We start from the raw sequence: 22304 nt of genomic DNA, 5'->3' as shown, positions 1-22304 counted from the left end.
TAGCTTTTATTACTATCTCAAAATTGGTTCAAGATAAAAAAAACCACAGTCTCAGAAAGCTAAGCTGCTCAAATGGCTTCTGATACTGGCCCTATTCTCCATAGTTTACAAACCATTCCCTGTTTGGCTAGGCAAGAAACAGGCAGAAACAAGTTGGGAGGATTTCAGTGTGAACAGCCATCAAGGTTTACGGAGCTGAGAGACCGTGGGGTCCTTGTTCCCTGGTAATGCACCTTCTACAAATAGACATTCTCTCTCTCCAAGAGCATGTGGCATCCCTTTCTAATATTAGCTAGAAATATGGAGTTAAAAGGAGGGAGTGGTGAAGGGGGCTACATCATAACTGTTGCTGTTTGTTTAGTCGCTAGGTTGTGTCTGACTCTTTGTTAACCCTGGAGTGTAACCCACCAGGCTCTTCCTCCTCTGGAATCATCCTGGCAAGAATACCGGAGTGGGTTTCTCATTTCCTTCTTCAGGGGATCTTACTGACCCAGGGATCAAACCTGTGTCTCCTACATTGCAGGTGGATTTTTCACCACTGAACCACCAGGGCATTATAATATTAATAGAAGTAGAAAAATGCAAAGATATGAAAATGAAGCCTAGGAGAGGGGCTCCTTTCTTAAAGTCACGGACCACTGAGTCCTGGAATTTTACATTACAGATCACAGCCTAACCCAGAGTCAACACTCAGACAGACATTATGCATTTCAAATATTTTTGTAAAGTTTTTTATTAAAACTTTGACTAAGTGTTCAGCTCAGTTCAGTCGCTCAGTCAAGTCCGACTCTGTGACCCCATGGACTGCAGCACACCAGGCTTCCCTGTCCATCACCAGCTCCCAGAGTTTGCTCAAACTCAAGTCCATCGAGTTGGTGATGCCATGCAACCATCTTATCTCCGGGTGTCCCCTTCTCCTCCTGCATTAAATATTTCCCAGCACAGAGTCTTTTCAAATGAGTCAGCTCTTTGCATCAGATGGCTGAAGTACTGGAGTTTCAGCTTCAGCATCAGTCCTTCCAATGAATATTCAGGACAGATTTCCTTTAGGATCGACTGGTTGGATCTCCTTGCAGTCCAAGGGACTCTCAAGAGTCTTCTCTAACACCACAGTTCAAAAGCATCAATTCTTCAGCACTCAGCTTTCTTTATAGTCCAACACTCCCATCCATACATGACTACTGGAAAAGCCATAGCTGACTAGATGGACCTTTGTTGGTAAAGTAATGTCTCTGCTTTTTAATATGCTGTCTCGTTTGGTCATAGCTTTTCTTCCAAGCAGCAAGTGTCTTTTTATTTCATGGCTGCAATCACCATCTGCAGTGATTTTGCAGCCCAAGAAAATAGTCTGTCACTGTGTCCACTGTTTCCCCATCTATTTGCTATGAAGTGATGGGACTGCATGCCATGATCTTAGTTTTCTGAATGTTGAGCTTTAAGTCAACTTTTTGACTCTCCTCTTTCAGTTTCATCAAGAGGGTCTTTAGTTCCTCTTCACTTTCTGCCATAAGGGTGGTGTCATCTGCATATCTGAGGTTATTGATATTTCTGCCAGCAATGTGGGTTCCACGCGTGCCTCATCCAGCCCGGCGTTGTGCATGATGTACTCTGGTGACTAAGTGTGCTAATTCTAATAGTAAAGTACTGAGAGCTGCCTGAAAAGTTCACTGTGCTAGAAGAAAAAAAAAATGTTCCTGCTGCTGACAGACAAACACACACATGGACAGATCTAAAAATGACCCTAAGTCATCTTTTCCCTAAAAATGGTATTTCAGTATTGATGTAAATTTTTGTTTACTACCAACTTGCTACATACGGACTCAAAAGACCAAGAATAAATTTCATTGAAAATCATGACATATTTACCTAATCATCCCACTAAGAAGGGATTGAGGTGAAGCAACCTAAGGTCAACATGGGTTTATAAAAGAGGAAACTGAAATTTAAACAATAAGTTGAAGTTTAAAAGCCAAGATGCTTACTAATCAAACTCTGCCCTTTGCAGAATTACAGCTACCAAGTACAAACACATTTTATAGACTTGCCATAGAATTCTTTATCTAGTGGTACTAGCCAGCTCCATAGCTAAGGCACTATCCTAGGATTTCATTTGTATCTGCATCTTCAATATACCACATGCGACATCCATTAGAGACAGTAGATTTTTTTTTTTAATCTCCTGTAAAATGGAAGCAAACCTTTGCATCCTCCACTGACAGACAGCATTAAACATTTCATAATTCTACTTGTCACAATCATTTTACAGAAGGTCAAAAACTGGATTCTAAATTAATCAGACAGGATTTAATTGAATTTAAATGCATAGGGAATAGAAAATGCTAGTAGATGGACAAGCCTAGCAATTTGCTGTCAGCTGCTGAAACATAGCAGATTATTCCTAGTGAGACAGCAGGAGTCATCCTGGCTGCTTCCCAAACATCAATAAGCAAAGCAAGCTTAACGTTGGGCCCTCCCTCTTCACCCCTTACACCAGCAGGAGAGGAAGGGTCACAGGGAAAAAGATGAATTCTCTGGAGCCACATACCACGTTCTTGTAGAAAAAATAGAGAATCATGTTGGAAAGACGAGTGTAACACCAGTGCCCGTGGACAAGGAGGAGCTTGCTGAGATGTCTAAACTGAGAAACAGCAAAGTCGCTGGCCATCACAGCCTGTGGGGACGACAGAGAGAATGTCACCCTGAGCAAAACATGCTGGAACAGACAGCACGGCAGGCCGGCCTCCAGCAGGCTCAGACTGGTCAAAGTGTGGTTTAAGTGTGGTAAATCACAGACAAATATCAAACATACGCGGGAATCTTAAAAAAGGAAAAAGAGTACAAATGAACTTATTCACAAAACAGAAACAAAGTCACAGATGCAGAAAACAAATGTACCTTACCAGGGTGTAAAGGGACAGGGGTAAACTGGGAGATAGGGACTGACATGTATGCTATATGGTATACATGTCAAGTACACTAGTAAGGATCTACCGCCCAGCACAGGGAACTCTACTAAATACTCTGTAATAGCCTATGTGGCAAAAGAATCTAAAAGCAGTTTGGTATATGCATAATTGACTCATTTTGCTGTAAAATTGAAACTAACATAACATTGTAAGTCAGCTATACTCAAATAAAAATTTTTTTAAATATGTAGTTTAAGCCTTACATGCAGACCACCCCCCCAAAAAAACAAAAAGCCCTCTCCAAACAAGCAAAAACCCATGCATAGAGAGCCTTGATGGGTTGCCTGGAGTTACCACTCGGCTTCCCAATGTGATCCAAGGAAACAAGAGTTCTCTCTGGTCTACTGTTCATGATGTAATTTCAGCAAGCATGCTTTCCCTGGAAAGCAGCTCCCCTAGAAAGAACTCTTAGGGAGCATTTGCTTCTCCTCAATGAAGAGAATATAAAAGTATACAGTTATGACTTCACATGACTATTAATAACGTGGCAGGCAAAGGAGGCATTTGAATTTCTCATGTTCTGTAAAGACATCATAATTTACAATTCTCAGGAAATCCTAAACCTCACATCCCACTTTCTTTTGACAGCACTTGCTCCAATCATGACAAGCAGTCTTTTGTCCAAGCCTCCTCCTGAATTGTGCGCCTACAACACCATCCAATGCACACACATGCACACATTAAAAACTGGGAATCACACTTCCCTCATTCTCTCCTATCTTCTCTCCGCTTCTCCCTCTCTCTTTAGGATCTTTAGGTCTTTTATTCAAAACTTTAGTAGCTCGCAGTGTCAAGTCATAGTTATTGCAGAGATGAAACGTATATTCTTATGATTTAGGTAAGTTGTATTTTTAAAACTGAACAAGTAAGTTAAACTTACCCAGGAGAATACCATAATACTCACCTAGTAAAGATCCCTGAACAAATGAATGGATAAAGGCCCTGTCACTCACTCCTGAGCTAGCGGCAGACAGCCTCACTCTGCCACAGAGATATGCCTGTGGAGAAGGCTGCCTTTGGGTGAGGTCAAGTTTACGGTATTTGGGTGCACAACATCTACTCACCTGCATGCCTTCTTGCCCAGAGATACCAATGCCAATGTCTGCCACCTGAATCATGCTGACATCGTTGGCACCGTCACCTTCGTGAGACAGGAGAGGACGAACAGATGAGGAGCAAAGAAAAGATGCAAACTGCAAATCACTATCAGCCTCCCAAGCAAACAAACTAATCCTTCAAGGTTTATCCCATGTCTCCAAGCTGCCTGGAAGCTGGCCAAGCAGGAATTCAAGGTGGCATCCTACTGCCACCTGAAGAATTCCAAATTAGTACTACTTGAAAATCCTCTACCGGGTCCAGCCTCCCCTTTGTCTATGTCACTCACCCTCCTTCCAGCTTTCCAGATATACTCTGCTGCTTCTGGCCCTGCACCTACTGTTTCTCTGTTCCTATAACACGGCCCTCTTCACCCCCGCCCCAGCTTGCTAGATTTTAATTGCTCTCTCAGCTTAGATATCACTTCCTCTGGGAAATCCTTCTCATATTCCGTTTACTTTTAAGCAATACTTATTCATTTGTTCCTTTCTGGCCATGCGGGGTCTCTGTCGCTGTGTGGGCTCTCGCTAGCTGCAGCGGGCAAGGGCTGCTCTCTAGTTAGGGCGCTGGCTTCTCCTGCTCTTTTTTTTTTTTTTTTTGCTGCTCTTGTTGCGGGGGACGGGCCCTAGCGAGCACGGGCCCCAGAGCCGCAGCGCCGGCTCAGCTGCCCCAGAGCACGCGGGACCTTCTGAACCAGGCACTGGACTCACGCCTCCTGCACGGGCAGGCGGACTCTTAGCCACTGGACCACCAGGGAAGTCGTCATCTTTCTTTAAGATGTGATGTCCCTTCCTAGTGTGTCTCTAGCAAACCTCTCACATGGCATTATGGTTGCTATAGATTTCCTTGTCTCAACACAGGGGACGCTTCTTAAAAGGAGTTATTACATTCTCACTGGTAATGAACATTGGTTGTTCCCAACTGCCCAACAAACTTTACTTGTTTTCTAATGAAGTGTCCTACCTTTTCCTTGGGACCCTGAGTCCATGTGTTCTGTTAGGATGAACCCAAATCTCCAGATTTGGGATGGGCGACTGAATCAAGCCTGGGGGATTAGTATCATCTGTTCCCTGGCCTCAGTGATTGGTTCAGAGATGCGTACATGATTCAGCTTAACTGAGATAACTGTCCAGGGCTCCAGCCTTAGGAACATATGGATCCAGGGCCTTGAACAATTCACTTGTTTATAGGTTCTTTCAATGGGACAGTTGAACAGAATTCCACCCTAACCCTGATACTTTATTCCAGCAACTTGAAAACATGTGCGATCATTTCTCTGAGGCTGCTACTGGGATGAGATATAAAGGTGGGAATTTTCAGTGACTTGAACAGCATCCTGAGGGGAGAGGCTACCTGAAACTGAAAATAAGGGAGACGGGGTTCTCATTTTGCGAATGTCTGGAATTGGTGTGGTGTAGAATTTAATCTCACCCTGTTTCTCTAGATGTAAGCTCCTTAAGAAAAGGTACTCTTTCAGTTTTGTACACTCATCTTTCTCCACTGCCTAGGAAAATGCCTGGTACATAGAAGGCACGCAATAAACAGTTGTTGAATGAATAAATAAACGAACTGTTAATTTTCCTGAATTTAACTTTCTTGAAGTAGAACTCAGGGACTTACCAAGTCCATGTTTAACTACGCGGCCCTCCTAACCCAGGTGATCTGGGGATCCGATCTGTAACACAGACTCCTATTACGTTGTTTTCTATGTCACATCTCTACCACCTGCTTCATAATAGGGGCCAAATAGGTGATGGAGGGCAAACGGGAGGGAGTCGGGGGATGGAGAGAAAGGAGGAGGAAAAGGACAGACCCACAGAAGGGCAAAGGAATGTACGGAAGAAAGGACAAACGGAAGAATCAGCCATTGGTGTGACGTGGAAGGAAGAAGCGTGGGGCTGGGTTCCACCTCCACTCACCGATGGCCAGGGTCATCACCCGGAGGCGGCTGCGCACCAGTTTTACCACCTCGCTCTTCTGCAGAGGCGTGGCTCGGCAGCAGACCACAGCTTGGCAGCGAGCAGTCAGCTCCAGGAACTGCTTCTGCAGGCTCTCCTGCAGGGCAAACTCCAGGGTCTTCCCCGTGATGACGAGCGCAGCCCGAAGCCCTGGGCCCTGCAGGGTGGGAGGAGGCCGGTGTGAGCGCGCACTCCATGACGCCTGCTCTGGAGAAGCTGGGTTCTTCTGGAGCTCTTCCAAAATTGTATCCATCAGCATCTCACAGGCATTCTTGAAACAAGAGGCACAGACATTTAGCCTCGGGGCTCCCGTGCTGGCCACTTTCAGCTAAATTTATCACTGCTATTCTTTAACATTTGCCGCATCCAGGCAACCCCGGGGAGGGAATAAGAGGTTCCTTCTGAAGACCTCACAGCTCTTCCACAGACTTCTGTGTGTATGTGGGAAGGGGACAAATAGACGAGGAACATCTCACTTCCAACTGTACAACTGAGAAATAGGTGTAAGATCTGTTTATTTGTGCAGTTTACAAATATTTGTGCAGTTTACTTCACAAACTATAAATCTCAAGTGCGCTCTGGTCTCATTCTTCCATTTTCTATGTGCTTGGCTTTAGGCAAATTACATAACCTCTCTCACCCTCAACTTTCTAATCTGAAAAATACAAATGTCTACATTATAAAGTCGCTGTGATGAATAAGTGAAATAATACACGCAAAGTTCCTAGTGTAAAGCACAATACTCATTATTTAAAACAGTAATTATTTTTTTCTCTTTTTGATTCAACACATTTATTCACTTATTCACTTACTATTTACTGAGAAACTGTTCTATATTTGAAAAAGTCCTGGGTGCTGGGGACAAGTCAATGAACCGGAAGCCCCGCCCGCACCCTGACATCCCGTCCTGTCCTCAGTGGGCTCATTGTGGTTGGTTTGGATATAATCCCTCCACTTTCCTCACCCCAGGCTTGTTAGAGAGTTCTCTGAAGACAGACAGCACTTTTAATTTACTTTTGAAACCACCATAATGCCTAAAAGAGGGCCAAGTTAGTCACTCAATAAATACTCATTAATGAATTCTACTCAAAACATGAACAATAAACTCAGCCGGAAATTACAGGGTCAAATGACACCCAGGACGGAGCCCAGCGCGAGCCTGGAGCGGCGCAGCGATGCTCACGCTCAGCCTAGGACCCCTCCCGCAGGAGAGGCCCTCACTCGGGGCTACTTCCTCTTATTTCAAGCGCTGTTTTATCAAATACTTCTCAACCCACAATAAAGCAGATGAAAAGCAGGTAGGGCTATGCAGGCACACATGGGTACAACAAAGACTTAACCACCACGTAAACAACAGACAAGAGCTTCACCCTCAAATGCAGCTACCCGGCCACCCTTCCCATGGGCACAAACCTGATCCCACAGACCTCAAACGTCCCCAGTGGACCAAACATGCTCATTAGAGGCTCAAAATGTAACAGTAAAAAATCACCTTTAAAAACCCTCTGGAGTTTGGTTAAATTAAAATGGTACATTTGGAAGGTAACCTACTCTGCAGTCACTGAAAATCAAGATGTCTATTAAGCTGTTGCGTGCTATTTAGCTGCTAAGTCATGTCCGACTCATGCAACCCTGTGGACTGTAGCCCGCCAGACCCATCTGTCCAGGTGATTTCCCAGGAAGAATACTGGAGTGGGTTGCCGTTTTCTTTTCTGGGGGATCTTCCCGACCCAGGGATCGAACTCACATCTCCCTCCGTGGCAGGCGGATCCTTTACCACTGAAGCTCCAGGGGAGCCCTCACATCTGCCAGGGGCCATATTAAACAATTTATACTTTCCCATTTAATACGCACAACAGTGCTACGAAACAGGCATTCCTCTCACACTACTGGTAAGGAAAATGACGCAGGCGGTCAACTCCCAAAGGTCACATACCCGGTCACCGGCAGGCTAAGCATCTGAATCCAGGTCTTACTAGACTTCAGGGCACATCCACTTCAGTGACTAAAATGACCAGGCATTTTCTGGTGCTAACTCCCTAGCGGATACTGGGATCTGGCTACTAGTTTGGCTTATGGGTTCCTGGGCCACTATCCGCTGCCAAGGAGAACTAAGTCTGTATTAAGGAAAATTCTCTTCCCTCAAAATGTACCATCTAGTTGGGTATTGACTGACGACTGACCATAAAGACATGGCTAATTACACATGGCAGCCCGTGACCAAGGCCCAGGACATGGTCCGGGTGACAGGCTCCAGGGAATTTCTGAGAGGCAGGCTGCTACGACAAAACGAATGTGACTGATAGTCTGACAACCTAGGAAGGAAGGAGGAAGGTTTTGCAAAACGCACAAATCTCAGTATCATTGTATTAAGAATCTTCAATAAAATGCCTGTTTAATTAGATTATTTGTGTTCGAGATTAGTGACAGGGCTGGAGGGAAGAGGGTATTGGAAAATATAGGCTGAATCCAAACCCTTTAAATTCTTTCCATTCGAGTTCTTTCAACTTCTGATGTTCTCAGGTGCACTATCTAAGATTTGCCACTAGAGGGCAAGATTCTCCTCGAGCCTAAAATTATCAGGAAAAGACTCACACCAGTACACCAGAAGTCCCTTCCCCTCAGCTTGAAGGGGAGGCAGATGCCTGCCTCACAGCTTGACATATCTTGTCATCATGGGCTGCTGCCGCCAAGTCCCTTCAGTCGTGTCCGACTCTGTGCGACCCCATAGACGGCAGCCCACCAGGCTCCGCCGTCCCTGGGATTCTCCAGGCAAGGACACTGGAGCGGGTTGCCATTTCCTTCTCCAGTGCATGAAAGTGAAAAGTGAAAGCGAATTCGCTCAGTCGTGTCCGACTCTTAGCAGACTCTGCTCCTGCTGGGAGCAACCCACCAGGCTCCCCTGTCCACGGGATTTTCCAGGCAAGAGGAGCGGAGTGGGGTGCCACTGCCTTCTCCGCATCATGGGCTAAATCTGGTCAACTCAGTGATAATGCAATATGGGGTAAGGGCGAAGCAAATACATTGGAAATTCTTTTAACGGAAATTTTTTCCTTTGAATTACATTTTCCAAGCCTTTAAAATAACTGAACAAGCTGCATTGCTGGATAGCTGTAGCAGCAGGGTCACCAAGTCGTGTCCGACTCCTCTGACCAAAAGGACAGGAGCCCGCCAGGCTCCTCCGTCCATGGGACTCTCCAGCAAGAATACTGGAGTGGGTTGCCATGGCCGTCTCCAGGGGATCCTTCTGACCCAGGGATCGAACCCAGGTCTCCTGCACTGCAGGTGGTCTCCTACATTAGAGGTGGTCTCCTGCGTTACAGGTGGTCTCCTGCACTGCAGGCCCAATTCTTTACCGATGGAGCCACCAGGGAAGTCCCACTGCTGGAGAGAAGAGTTAATTATCAAGGAGCTAAAGGCTGCTGGCTTTTCATTCTCCTAACAGTCATGAAATCACAAGTATTCCACTGGCCTTGAAAAAAAAAGAGGAGACTGGGCTCATCTCAGGGTACCTACTTTACTTTCAGTGTTGAGGATAAAGAGCTTGTCATTCGGCTCCAGCAGTTTGCACGCATAGGCAATATTGACAGCTGTCTCCTGTTTGTCCCCTGTCAACATCCAGATCTTGATTCCAGCTTTGTGAAGGGCTTCTATAGCCTCAGGGACCCCCTCCTGCAGACGATCTTCAATGCCAGTAGCACCTAAAAAATAACCAGAGTTCAACGGGGCTTGTAAGAAACAAAAGCCAGCTGAAGCTCGCCTAAACTCTAACGGAACCCCATCTGTTAGCCGATCCTGTCCTAAACTATGCAAACCACTCCAGCAGCTTCGAGGGGTCCAAATGTAATGACCCCTCAGACCAAAATCATATACAAAAAAGAAATATTGGGAGAGGAAGGCCTTAGCAATCCATGAGTTTATCAACCTCACTTGCTCTCCTTCTGGCTAGCTTTCTTCCAGGGGGATTGAGGGGATTTCATTCAGTTACTTCTATAAATTTACTCCCCACTTTTATAATTCTATGATACTCCCAAGGGTAAAGACAGGCTTTTAAAGAATGTTCTGGACAGTAACCCACAGTATCTATTTTTAATGCTTTTTCATATTAAAAGTCCATAATTCCCTTTTCTAAAACAACTGAGACTAGCTATATTTTGGAACTCAAAAGCTCTGCAGATTTTTAGGTAACATGGTACATGTGTCATATCTTATAATATCTGGTAATCAAGCATATTAATATTTCTTTAGCAAAACTTATAAATTACAACAATCACAAATTAGGATAATAAATACTTTAAACTGTCTTATCAAACCAGGCCTGATCTTGCCACTGAATGAGTTTTGGTGCTAAACCCACAGAGCACGCTGAGTTTGGGACTGCAGACGAGGTGAAGTGGATCTGTTACAGACCACTCACACTGTCATGGAGACATGACTTGGGAGGGAGATCATTACTCCACTGGCTAGAGACCAAGTCAGGTCATGGCTTTTCTCTGAACCTGAGGAATGCAGCTTAGAGACTGGTATTTTGGTGTGTTGGCATTTATTATATTAGTATCTAGAGGTCCAGACTCTTGAGACAGTGTTTTTCAACCTTGACTGCCTCTTGGGAACTACTTGGGGGACTTTGAAAAATTCAAATACCCAGGCCACATATCAGGCCAACTGAATCAGATTCCGTGGGTGGGCACTGGTATTATTTAAATGGCTCCAGGCAATTTTAAGAGGCAGCTCAATCTGAAACAAGAGGTGTCAGGTGTGCAACTTTCAGCTGAAACCGAAAAGTGAGAGAGAGAAGAAAAATTTTAGCCCAATTGCAGGCACAGAATAAAGAATATGGGCTCTAGAGTGAGGGATGGATAGCTCTGAGCTTCTCCCCAGCTCTGCCAGTGACTAGAATGAGACTCTGAACAAGTAAATAAACCGCTCTGCACCCCAAGTTTCTTCTACGTAAAACAGTTCTGCAGTGTAGATTCAAAAAGACAACATATAAAAAACCTTATCCAATATCTGGCAAGAAACTTGAGCTTTCTTCTCTTGAACAAGGGTATTTATTCAGCTTTATACTCTATGTTAAGTGTTGAATTGTTAAGTGATCTTAAGGATGATCACCCTGACCCTACCACAAATGAAGTCAAGTTTACTGTGGTCAAAAATGGACTGGGAAGGATTGGAAGCTGGGTAGAAATCAAATTGGACAGGATGGATAGAACCACATATATCTATTAGATCAAAGTGGGGAAAAAAGGCGCTGGTAAATAACTAATACAGAGACATTAAGCATTTAAACATATTCTCCATTAAGACAATCCACTGTATCCACCTACCAAGTAGAGTGAGTTTGTTCTCCAACCTCATGGCAGATTCAAGGAGTAATTCTTCCCTGTTGTCAATGCTGGTTTCGGCTAAAAAATGATTTCTCAGCCACTCGGCATATTCAGTGTCACTCATGACCTATGGGGGGAGAAAGCTATGAGGAAGGCTATGTGATAAAGCTGTCAAGACCCACCCTAGAAAAATATCAAACCACGAACTCATTTTAGGTATACCTCTTTCTGGGTTCACTCAGGCCAGGTCCAAATACCATACCCAGTAGCAAACCTCCCAAGTTCTGTGATCAGACTAGTATAACCCTGAGGATGGATGGACCCTGTAGCTCAGTATCTCTGGGAAATTCTACTCATAAGATGAAAATGGGTTAATCTATTTAATTAAACCAGGAACTATGCAGACAGAAAGGAGAAGGGAGCCACTTGAAAGTGAAATCCAGGGTGATTCTGATGGTGCAGCTGAGAAGGCGGTGTCAGGCACTCAACTTCAGGTGTTACAGAGCCAGCGGCAGCGCTGTTCTGTTTGGCTACACCATGCGGCACGTGGCATCTTAGCTCCCCCACTCGGGATCAAATCCACGCTCCCTGCATTGGAAGCTTGGAGTCTTAACCACTGGACCACTGGGAAAGTCCCACCTTTGATTTCTTTTGATGGTTGGTTTATGGGGTGAGGTATTCATAGGGGTTAAAAGAAAGACGAAGCCAAATGAGTGAAGCAAGAAAGCTCTCTTCCAAACAAAACGTTAAGTGGAATTCCCAGAGAGAGAACCAATGATACATTTTCCTTTGTCTTCAGATTGCTATAGAGAAGAAATCTACTTTCAATTCTTATAAAGCAGCATAGAGTTGATCGGGTGAGCCAATTTCTCTACTCATTCTTGCCCACAAGGTAATTTGATTTGGGAGAATCTGACATCTGCTGGGCTATATCTTTATTAGGACAGAATCATTCCACTGAAAAGGCAGAGGCTCTGTTCTGATCTTGACTTCTTCTACTCTTAACAACCATGTGTGAGAGGCTTTTGATTATCCTTGTGGCTGATTAAGTGCTTCAGAGTCTATAAAATATGCTACTTTTCCTAAGGCAGTTTCCAAGAATTAGAATTTGGGAAAGAAATGAGAGATGCCTGCACTGGTCTCAGGACCTAGTTACAGTCTCCAATTCGGTTAAGACTCCAATTCAGTCTGCAGTTCTCTCAGGAGCTCTACGGCTTAGGAATTACCGGACAGCCATTAAAGAATGGCTCCTTCGATCTACACATCTCTCCATCTTCTCTACTAGTTAGAGCTCACAGTGAAGGGCAGAAAACTGACACAGCAAAAATTAACTGCAGGGCTCAGAGCCAGGGAGCGAGAGGATGACAGAATGGGTAGGAGGCAGCTGTGCAGAAGAGAGAGTTGGCAAGCCTCCTTGGTTCTCCTCCAGTATTCCCCCTGTGTGGAATGACAGATAAAGTGCTGAAGGACAAGGAACAAGGAACAAAGCCTTAGCTATATCTTGACAGCAGACTCCCTTCCCTTCCCCATAAGCACGTCCTTCCCTTGCCCGAGGCCTCACTAGACTCTCCCTCCCTACCCTAAGCAGACTTCGCCATCCTCTCCTGCCACGGCGCTCATCAATGAGCTAGCCGGATCTCCACTGGAGGAAGAAACGCTACCGAGGGGTGCATTTGGGGACACAGTTGTAGGGACGGGACCCGGCGTGTCTTGGCTTATTAATAAGGGAGGGGAATCTAAAGGTGTGAGGCTTTGCATAGGCTTATTACAGCCGAGTGGGCTTCCCAGGGGGCACGAGCGGTAAAGAGCCTGCCGATGCAGGTTCCATCCCTGGGTCGGGAAGAGGCCCTGGAGGAGGAAACGGGAACCCACTCCAGCGTTCCTGCCTGGAGAATCCCATGGACAGAGGGGCCTGGTGGGTCCACAGGGTCGCAAAGAGTCAGACACAACTAAAGCGGCTTAGCACACAGCACACATTACAAGTTTGGCAGCGGACTTGGTCCATACTGAAGCCAGCCCCACTGGCCAAGGGGCACAAAAAAACTTGACGCATTTACTCTTAAAAGACTCTATCTCGGTTTCTCCCCTGCTCCCAGGGGTGGTATCGGTAGTAGCAGCCCTCAAATCACTTCTTGGAACTCTCTCTGCTTATTACGTAATTTTCTATGTAGAAAGGAAAAACGAGGTCTCAGGATTATTCTACATAGAGAATAACCAAAACTTAGATAATATTTAGGGAATTTACCTGGATGTGCAGATAAAGATGTAAAAACAAAAAAGGAAGAAATATCAAGAACTTCTAGGGGGAAAATAAAGGCCAGTCTTTGGCCTCATTCTTTTAAAGGCACATTTAATGCTACAAGACAGAGGAATGACATATACTGAGAGCAAGAGACTAGGATCCAGGACTTTATTCCCAGCCATACTGCAGTTTCCAAATGAAAATACTCAGACCTACTGAAAACTCTTCTGGCAAAATGCTGAGAGGACAAACTCTGACCAACTAATATATGAGGAATAAAGAACTATGTGAAAAGAAGGCCACTGGCCCAGGAACTTTCTCAGATGCCTGGATCAGGGTCTCACACACGCCTGCTTCCATTAAATGACGGTGGATCACAGGAGGGCAGGAAGCAGGGGGCGTCCGGCCGCCTCACCCTCTTGGCCACACACAGAGTGCGCAGGCCTCGCCTGGCGTAGTCGTCCAAGTGCTTCCGGGTTCTCTCCCTGATCATCATCTGCTGCTTTTCCAGACCTGGTCCACCTGAAATAATTGACAAAACACAAGTGCTCCTACCAGTTTATCCAGCGACAGACACTTAAAAAATAATGGGACCTTAGTCCATAACGATCAAAAGGCCTCATAGGTTTGAATCCTAAACGTGCATTTATAAAAGGGATCCCCTCAGAATAAATCTTTCCTTGTTCCTTTCTCCTTGGGGAGAAAAAGTCCCGCAAATTAATACAAATACCATTCCCACAACAGAGGTAAGGGCAGTAACTGATTATCACGATGCTGGCGGTCTTCCACTGAGCACTGACCATTCTCCAGGCTCTGAGCAGGGGCGCCGCACATATTGCATATAGCAGCTCCCTTTGACCCGTTATCTGCTGATTACACTATGGACCAATGTTGTATCTTTTTGTAAAAATGTGAAAGCCTATACTTGAGAACCCTAATATTGCAGAAAAATTTTATAAAAATGTGAAACCCTACACTTGAGTGTAACTTCTATTCTTTTAAATGTCTGTGTCCTCTGCCGTAAGTTACGCAGCATTCTCACTTTCATAAAAAGGAATACAGATTCGAGCCCTTACTGGGGAACCCCGAAAGCTAGGTGCTTTCGCACAAATGCTAGGAGCTCGCCTACTGCACAAGTGTGGCGCATCCCCAGAGCTGCGTGGTGCTTTGCAAGGCCGCTGAGTGGCCCTGCGGTCAGCAAGGCCTTCCCTCCGCTCTCTCCGTCCCGCCCGGCCCCACCTGGGGAAGCCACGGAGAGCAGCTCCATGATCGCGGAGTCGGCGCCCTTCGTGTACACCACCACCTGCTTGGAGAGCGGGTGCCGGACCACCACGGACATTCTTCTTCTCACGGCGTCGAACGGCAGGGTGTGCAGCAGCCGAAAGGTCAGCGGCCCCAGGGCGGCCACGTCCACCACGACCTGCTCTGGGGCCCGGGCCCGCAGCGAGCAGCGGTAAGCCCGCGCGGCGTGCACCAGGGCGGCCTCGTCGGGGCTCTCGGCCTCGTAGCACAGGCTGGAGGCCGAGGGCTGCCCGGGGGGCGGCGCCGCCGTGCCACCCGCGACGCCCGCGTCGCGGGCTGCTTTCCCAGCTTCCGCGGGACCAGCCGCGCCATCAGGGTCCTGGGGGCCCCCACGCGGCTGCGAGAGCTCTCCCTCCGCAGGGGAGGCCGGCTTCGTTCTGCTGAACAGAGCGAGTCTGCTCACAGAGGCGCCTGGGGCTCCGGACGGCTCCTTCCCGCGGGCAGGAGACGGCGAGCTCGACCTTCGCACAGACAGTCTCTGGAAGAGGCTTTTAATCTCCTCCAAAGATTTAACGGGCGTTCCACGCAGAGAAGAGAGTCCCACCTAGGAAAGATAACATGGGAAGGTCTCAATAAAGCAGTCAAAAGCAGCTGATAACAACCATGACGTCAAACTAGGGGAGAAAAGGACAATGAAAAGTCACTACTCCCTTACTCAGCAGACTGTTTCATACCTAACAATGATACAAAAAAATTAATAAAAATAAAAGCAGCCACTATGAAAAAGATGTGCGAATGTTGTTAGCGCTGTGAATTTCTACAACCATGTAGGAAGAAATCTGACAGCTCATAGCAAAAGATATAAAGTGTGCTAATATTGGTAGCAGTGGGCATACTTTTAGCAAATTTTCATGATAAAATAATATAAAAAAATTATCTTTACTATATGCATCCTAGCAATAACAATTTAAAAATTATAAGTATTCAATAACAAATTAGAAACATCTTCTTAAAATGTTATATAATATTTAAATATCAAGTTTATAAAGATTATAGGGCCATACTGAAAAAGCTATAAAAATAGCATGAGCAGCAGAAAAACAAATGCGTAATACACATTTAAAACACTAGAAGAAAGTAAATCAAAAGACTAACAAAATGTGTTTTTTCTTTTATTTTTCAGATTCTAAAAAAGGTTGTTAATTTGACTTAAGGAAAATAGGCCAATAAAGTAGTTTATTGAAGACTATCAATATCATAATATGAATTCAAATTTCTACTTTTATAGAACTTTTTCTTGTTCATATTCTGATTTCTCCTAGATCTTAACTCTTATCAGTGATTCAATTTAGAATTTAATACTAATTGGGAAGACCAATTAATTGAATTCTAAAATTTTCTCATTAGAAATGTCCAGGGAATTAAAGAATTTTCTCCTAATAATTATTAATTTTACGATAGTTTGAAGGACTCATGTTGGTCAATTTGCAAGCTTACTGGGAACTCAAAACTGAAAAGTGAACTCAACTACAGATGACATTTCTGTATTAAACATGAATTCCAATGAGCTCTTTATTCACTGCCTTGCTATCACTACCTTAAAATATCATGAGGCTTAGGCCTTTATATGCCTACAGAGATTTTCTTTCAGGCCACAGAATATTACATTCTTTGGGGATAAGACAACTATATTTCTTAAGCAGAAAATGCCAAAAGATGTCTGCATTGTAAACAGATGCATATCAAAAGGTGCTATATGAGGAGAAAAACAGAATAACCAGTGATTTACCCTCTAACTAGATAACTTCGAAGAGCAAGTTTCTAATTGAAATCTTATAAAAATACAGTTTCTGATCAAATGAAAGCTTAATGAGAAGTAAGTTATTTTTATGTTAAAACTGACCACCTCTGAAGTTGCAAAGAGAAAATGATCTAATAGAAAATGAAAATTTAATTGGGTTGTGCTGCAAATTGAATTTTAAGTGGATGCATGCAAAAAGGGAAATAGTTATACTCAAGGAAGATAACACAGCGAGTGGTGAATCACCAATCTCTAAAGCAAGCTTTCCTTTTTAACTGAAAATGAATTTTCCATCAATTCTAAGCTACAAAGAGACTTTAAAGATTCAGCTTTTGTGGGAACAGCAGAACCTTGGTATATTATAGATGTATTGGATCTTCCAGTAATTGAGTTTACATTACCCAACTGGCATATGAAAAGGTATATTATCATTAAACATGATAATGAATCTAATACTTTATATTTTGCTTGATGTAGTGCATATGTTGGAGGTCTCAGAAGTTTCACAGAAAGCTGCAATTTGGTAGGCAAAGCAAAGCAAAATGAAGAGAGTCACATTTGCCAAGAACTGCTCTCATTAGCTATCCTCCTGGAAGCAAAATAGCATGGATCCATACTCCCTGAGTTCAATCCTATTTCCCCAACAAACTGGTCCTGTATTCTTGGGCAAGTTACTCAAGCTTACCTGTAAAATGAGGAAGAGTATAGTAACAGTACCTAACTCATGGGACTGCTGGGAGTATTAAACCTATTAATACCAATAAATCACTTAGAACACCAAAAATTCAGAGTACAGGTTAAGCTATGTATAAATGTTACCTGTTACTATTGTTAATTACAATCCATATAGGACCATGGGGCTTCCCAGGTGGTGCAAGTGGTAAACCCACCTGCCAATGCAGGTTAGATGTAAGAAACTCCAGTTCGATCCCTGGGAAGGGAAGGTCCCCTGCAGGAGGGCACGGCAACCCACTCCAGTATTCTTGTCTGGAGAATCCCCAAGGACAGAGGCGCCTGGCGGGCTACAGTCCATGGAGTTGCAAAGAGCTGGATACGACTGAAGCGACTTAGCACGCATGCACAGAAAGAGCACATAACAAATATATGTAAACCCAAAGTTCTCTCCTGGAAGGTGACCCCTGTTTGCATTAGAGTCTTACCTTTTGCCGTGGTTGGTTAGGAGCAGAAACCACTACTGTATTGCAAATTGCCAGTGCAATAAAGAAGTCAATGATGTAGAGAGTCTCCGGTGGTGGATCTGGGACAGTCTCATCCGTTGGGGTGAAGAGTAGAGGTGTAATCTGACTAAACTTGTCCAAAAGCCTGGTGTCTGGTACCACATCTGTTTCCTGAATATCCAATGAGACACAGTGTGGTTACAATAAGCACCTAAAAATATGAGTTTTAAATCTACACAAGAAGCATGATTTCTAGCCAGAATCTATGAAACATGAGACAGTAAACTATTCTTTTTTAAAAAATGTAATGTGCATGGTATCATGGGAAGTGAAAAAAAAGAAATAAAAGAAAAACTTCAATGGGAAATCCAGAATGCATAATATGAAAGGAGATTACCTTGATTCTTAAACAAAGTAAGAGATGGAGACAACACCTTTCACCAAATTCTAATTGAATGAGTGTTTCCTTATTTTGAAATACACAGTGCAGAGCTATATTTTATCGTAGGATTCTACTTTGGGCATAGACTCATCCAACAGCAACTGATGAATATTAATTCTTTTAAAAGTGAGCATGTTATCCATACTATGTTATTTTAACAAAATATTTTATGGCTCAAGTCACTACTATTGTTTAAAAACCAACCCTCCAAAATAAAAACTACTATAAGCAGGCTAACAGAGTTTATCTGTATTTCCCTAGTAATTCCTTACAAGACATGAACACCCATGCTTGCTATGCCAAGTTGCTTCAGACGTGTCTGACTCTCTGCGGCCCTATGGACTGTACCCCCTTGTTCATGGTTCTTCTGTCCATGGGATTCTCCAGGCAAGAGGACTAGAGTGCGTTGTCATGCTCTCTTCCAGGGGATCTTCCCGACCCAGAGACAGAATCAGCGATGAACATCCAAGGGTCCCTCTAAGAGATTTCTGATTATCAAACATATTTGGCAACTGTGCCCTATGCCCTTCTCTTTTGTACAATTCCTCTTACAAATTGGCTTTAAGAAGTTTTATTATTGGGGGAAAAAACTTCATTCTGTTTAACACAGTACTTTTCACACCTATTTAGAAGTACTAGCTTTAATGAAAGAATAGTGTTGTAGAAATGTTTTTATAATTTTGTAATATGTAGTCAATTGCTTTAGAAATTTTTTGGATGATTCAAAAAAGGGATCATCACCTCTGAATCAAGTTTTCAAAAAAGTGCCACTGTATTCTAGAGGAATCCAGGATGCTGGCAAAGCGTATTGACTTCAGGAAAGCCAAAAGAGGAGATAGAGAGAACAGACTCAAATAAGGAGATGCTTGATGTTAGACTTGGTGATCATGGCTTGTGTTTTACACTTAGGACTTTGGTAAGTTTTAACACAGGCTGGAAATTCTGTGGGTTTGGGTTCAGGCTCTAGATCCACCACATCCTCTCTAGGAGCCTCAGGCAACTTACTTATTTAACTAACCCTCTGAGCTTCATTTCCCTCTTCTGAATAATCTTAAGAAGTACACCTACCTCAGAGGGTGGCTGTATGAAGTAAGTGAGACAGTGAGAGAGACGAGACCAGCACAACAGAAACTGAAGTAGTTTTATGTCCCTTTGTCTTCTGGAATGACACACCCATTTCCAGGCAGTTTACCTGGCGCACAGTGGGTTTCAAAGGTCCCAGTTTTCTGCTGTCAAAAGACATTCTTAAATTTCTATCTAAAGACAGCATCCATTGTCCTGTGATAGTTTACTTAGCAAAGTTTGAATCATGTTGTGTTTGATAGAGTTTGCAAATGTTTGTAATCTGACGGCTGCTCAATAACTAGCTGGCCACATTCCCTCTCAAGTCTCACAAGAGTAACACTGAGCCAGCAAGGGTCTGCTATGGCCTCAGTCACTTGGAGAAACATCCCTTCCTTGAGGATCCCCTTGCCAAAGCTAGTTACAAGAGAGTGGCAAGGTCTGATGCTTGGGAACTGATGAAGGCTATGCTGACACTGGCATCTAGTGAGTGTGAGGGATGCCATAGGCTGGAGCAGTATTTCCAAAGGCATCCTTCTCAAAATGTTTATGCATATTAAGCAAAACCCAAAGAGTTCCATACTAAAATAAGTTTAAGAAGTGTTTAAATAGGTCTCTCTATTGTAGCACTTCTAACAGTATTTAACAGGTACCAGGAATCTCCAAGAAGCTGCCAGTATGCACAGGTTTTGGCGATGTTATCTCTAAGAGACATCTGCTCTTTGGAACACGATCAGGATTGAGTTCCAGACCTTAGAAGCAAACAATGACTTTATCGTACTGATATCTCCACACTGATAGGTAACTGGCTTCAGAACATCAGGACTAGACTTCATGTTGAAGTTACTCTAAGACTGACTACAGATTTGTAAGTTCCGCCTTGGTGACAAACACTGCCGACGTAAGTCAATCTAACGCGACATTCAGGGAATTTAAGAACTGATGCTGTGGCCACGAGAATCAAAGAAGACAGGGAGCTGACCAGAGCCGGGACTCTGATTGGAAACTGTGTTTACAAAGAGAATTGTCAAAAGATGTGAGGAACTCAGGGCCACACAAGACCTGAAAAGCATCAAAAACATAATAATAATAATACAGAGAAGAGCCCAGAAGATGTAAGGAAGGAGCCACGTCAAAACGAAGCTGCAGGAACAAAATATGCTTCCCTTTAGTTGCTGTCTGACAGGTTAACCCTGAGTGACTGAAGTGTTTAGTTCCTGAACTCAGAAGTATAGAGCTATCGCACACAATTCTTATGTATAAGATGGTTTGACAGGGTTTGTTTTTTTTTCTTCTAAAATCCAAATCTTCCTCATGGATACCTTCTATTTCAAAATTGACTTTTGTTCTTTTTTTTTTTTTTTTTTCTGTGATGGACAGATCCTGCCTTCTCTGAATTCCAATTAACCCAAGAACCAAATCCACACCATCCAGCTTTAAATAATCCCAGGTATATGTACCTCTTGCCCCACAGGGTGAGTTCCTTTAAAGGAAGGAACCTGTATCTTACAGATTTTTGCATACTTTTTAAAATTGAGGAACAGTTGATTTACAATGTTTCAGGTATACAACAAAATGATTCAGTTATATACACATCTATTCTTTTTCAAAATTTTCCCATTTTAAGTTATTATTTGGTATTGAATATACTTCCCCACGCTATACAGTAAATCCTTGTTGCTTATATATTTTATGTATTCAGTTCAGTGGCTCAGTTGTGTTCGACTCTTTGTGACCCCATGAACTGCAGCACGCCAGGCTTCCCTGTCCATCACCAACTCCCGAACCTTGCTCAAAATCATGTCCATCGAGTCGGGGATGCCATCCAACCATCTCATCTCATCCTCTGTGGTCCCCTTCTCTTCCTGCCTTCAATTTTTCCCAGCATCAGGGTCTTTTCCAAGACCTTTTCATGTATGGTAGCTTGTATCTCTTAATATAACCACAACATTTTTTTATGTATGGTAGCTTGTATTGCTTAATCCCATGCTCCTAATTTATCCCTTCCCCCTTTCTTCTTTGGTAACCATAAATTTGTTTTCTACGTTTGTGAGTCTATTTCTGTTTTCTAATAAACTCATTTGCATCATTCTTTTAGATTTCACATGTAAGTGATATCGGGCTTCTCTGGTGACTCAGTGGTAAAGAGTCGACCTACCAAGCGGGAGATTCAGACTTGATCCTGGGTTAGGAAGATCCCCTGGAGAAGGAAATGGCAACCCATCCAATATTCTTGCCTGGGAAATCCTATGGACAGAGGAGCCTGGTGGGCTACATTCCATGGGTCACAAAAGACTTGGACACAACTGAGCAATTAAAATATCATATGATATTTGTTTTTGTCTGACTTACTTCATTTAGTATGATAATCTTTATCCATGTTGCTGCAAAAGGCATTATTTCACTATTTTTTATGGATTTTTTTAACATATCTTAAAGATTTTTGGATTCCTGACTCAGAACCTGTGTCAGTACCTGGCACATGGATGAGCTATAAAATGTTACTGCTGTGCATTACTAACAGACATTTGCTGGTTTTATATTCCATAAAGAGGGGGTGGATAACAGATTAAAAAGATGTTATTCTTAGAAATCAAAGACATAACCCCCTCCCACTTGACCTCAAACAGACGTTTATTTTTTTATGCAGTGAAAAATTGTATACTCTTTTAGAGACTACAGAATATGAAGTAGACAGCTTCCCATATTTAAAGTAAGCCTTATCTGTGTCATGGTGGGAGTACACCTTAGTCCTAGTCTTAGACAGCATCTGACTATTTGAAGCCTTACATTTGCTGCCACGATTCATATAATGTCTTCTTACCAGACTGCAGATTTCACATTTACCTTTCTTTCTCCCTCCCTCCCCACCCTCCCTCTCCTACTTTCCTTCCTTCATTTCTTTCTGTATTTCCCCCCTGTGCAAACCCAATTAAAACAAACACTGGCCAAGACTTCTCTTTGCTCTCTCAAAGTGTCTGCCAAAGTTTT

The 22304-nt window shown here is 43.6% G+C and overlaps 1 protein-coding gene across 3 annotated transcripts in view; it reads right to left on the bottom strand.

The window, feature by feature from the left end:
- The window catches only part of ATP10D (ATPase phospholipid transporting 10D (putative)), a 122613-nt gene that overhangs the window by 24830 nt on the left and 75479 nt on the right, over window positions 1-22304 (bottom strand). For 2 of the 3 annotated variants that reach the window (XM_065907207.1, XM_065907209.1), the window contains exons 11-18: window positions 17792-17980; window positions 14828-15434; window positions 14004-14110; window positions 11347-11473; window positions 9536-9720; window positions 5981-6290; window positions 4031-4107; window positions 2546-2671 (exon numbers count right to left, since the gene is read on the bottom strand). In XM_065907207.1, coding sequence (XP_065763279.1) covers window positions 2546-2671; window positions 4031-4107; window positions 5981-6290; window positions 9536-9720; window positions 11347-11473; window positions 14004-14110; window positions 14828-15434; window positions 17792-17980 — 1728 coding nt within the window. The remainder of the gene's footprint in view (window positions 1-2545; window positions 2672-4030; window positions 4108-5980; window positions 6291-9535; window positions 9721-11346; window positions 11474-14003; window positions 14111-14827; window positions 15435-17791; window positions 17981-22304) is intronic. The other variant, XM_065907208.1, reaches the window with a different exon arrangement.

Source organism: Muntiacus reevesi, chromosome 16 (assembly GCF_963930625.1).
Source record: "Muntiacus reevesi chromosome 16, mMunRee1.1, whole genome shotgun sequence".
Taxonomy (NCBI): domain Eukaryota; kingdom Metazoa; phylum Chordata; class Mammalia; order Artiodactyla; family Cervidae; genus Muntiacus; species Muntiacus reevesi.
This window is presented reverse-complemented; position numbering and strand designations above follow the sequence as displayed.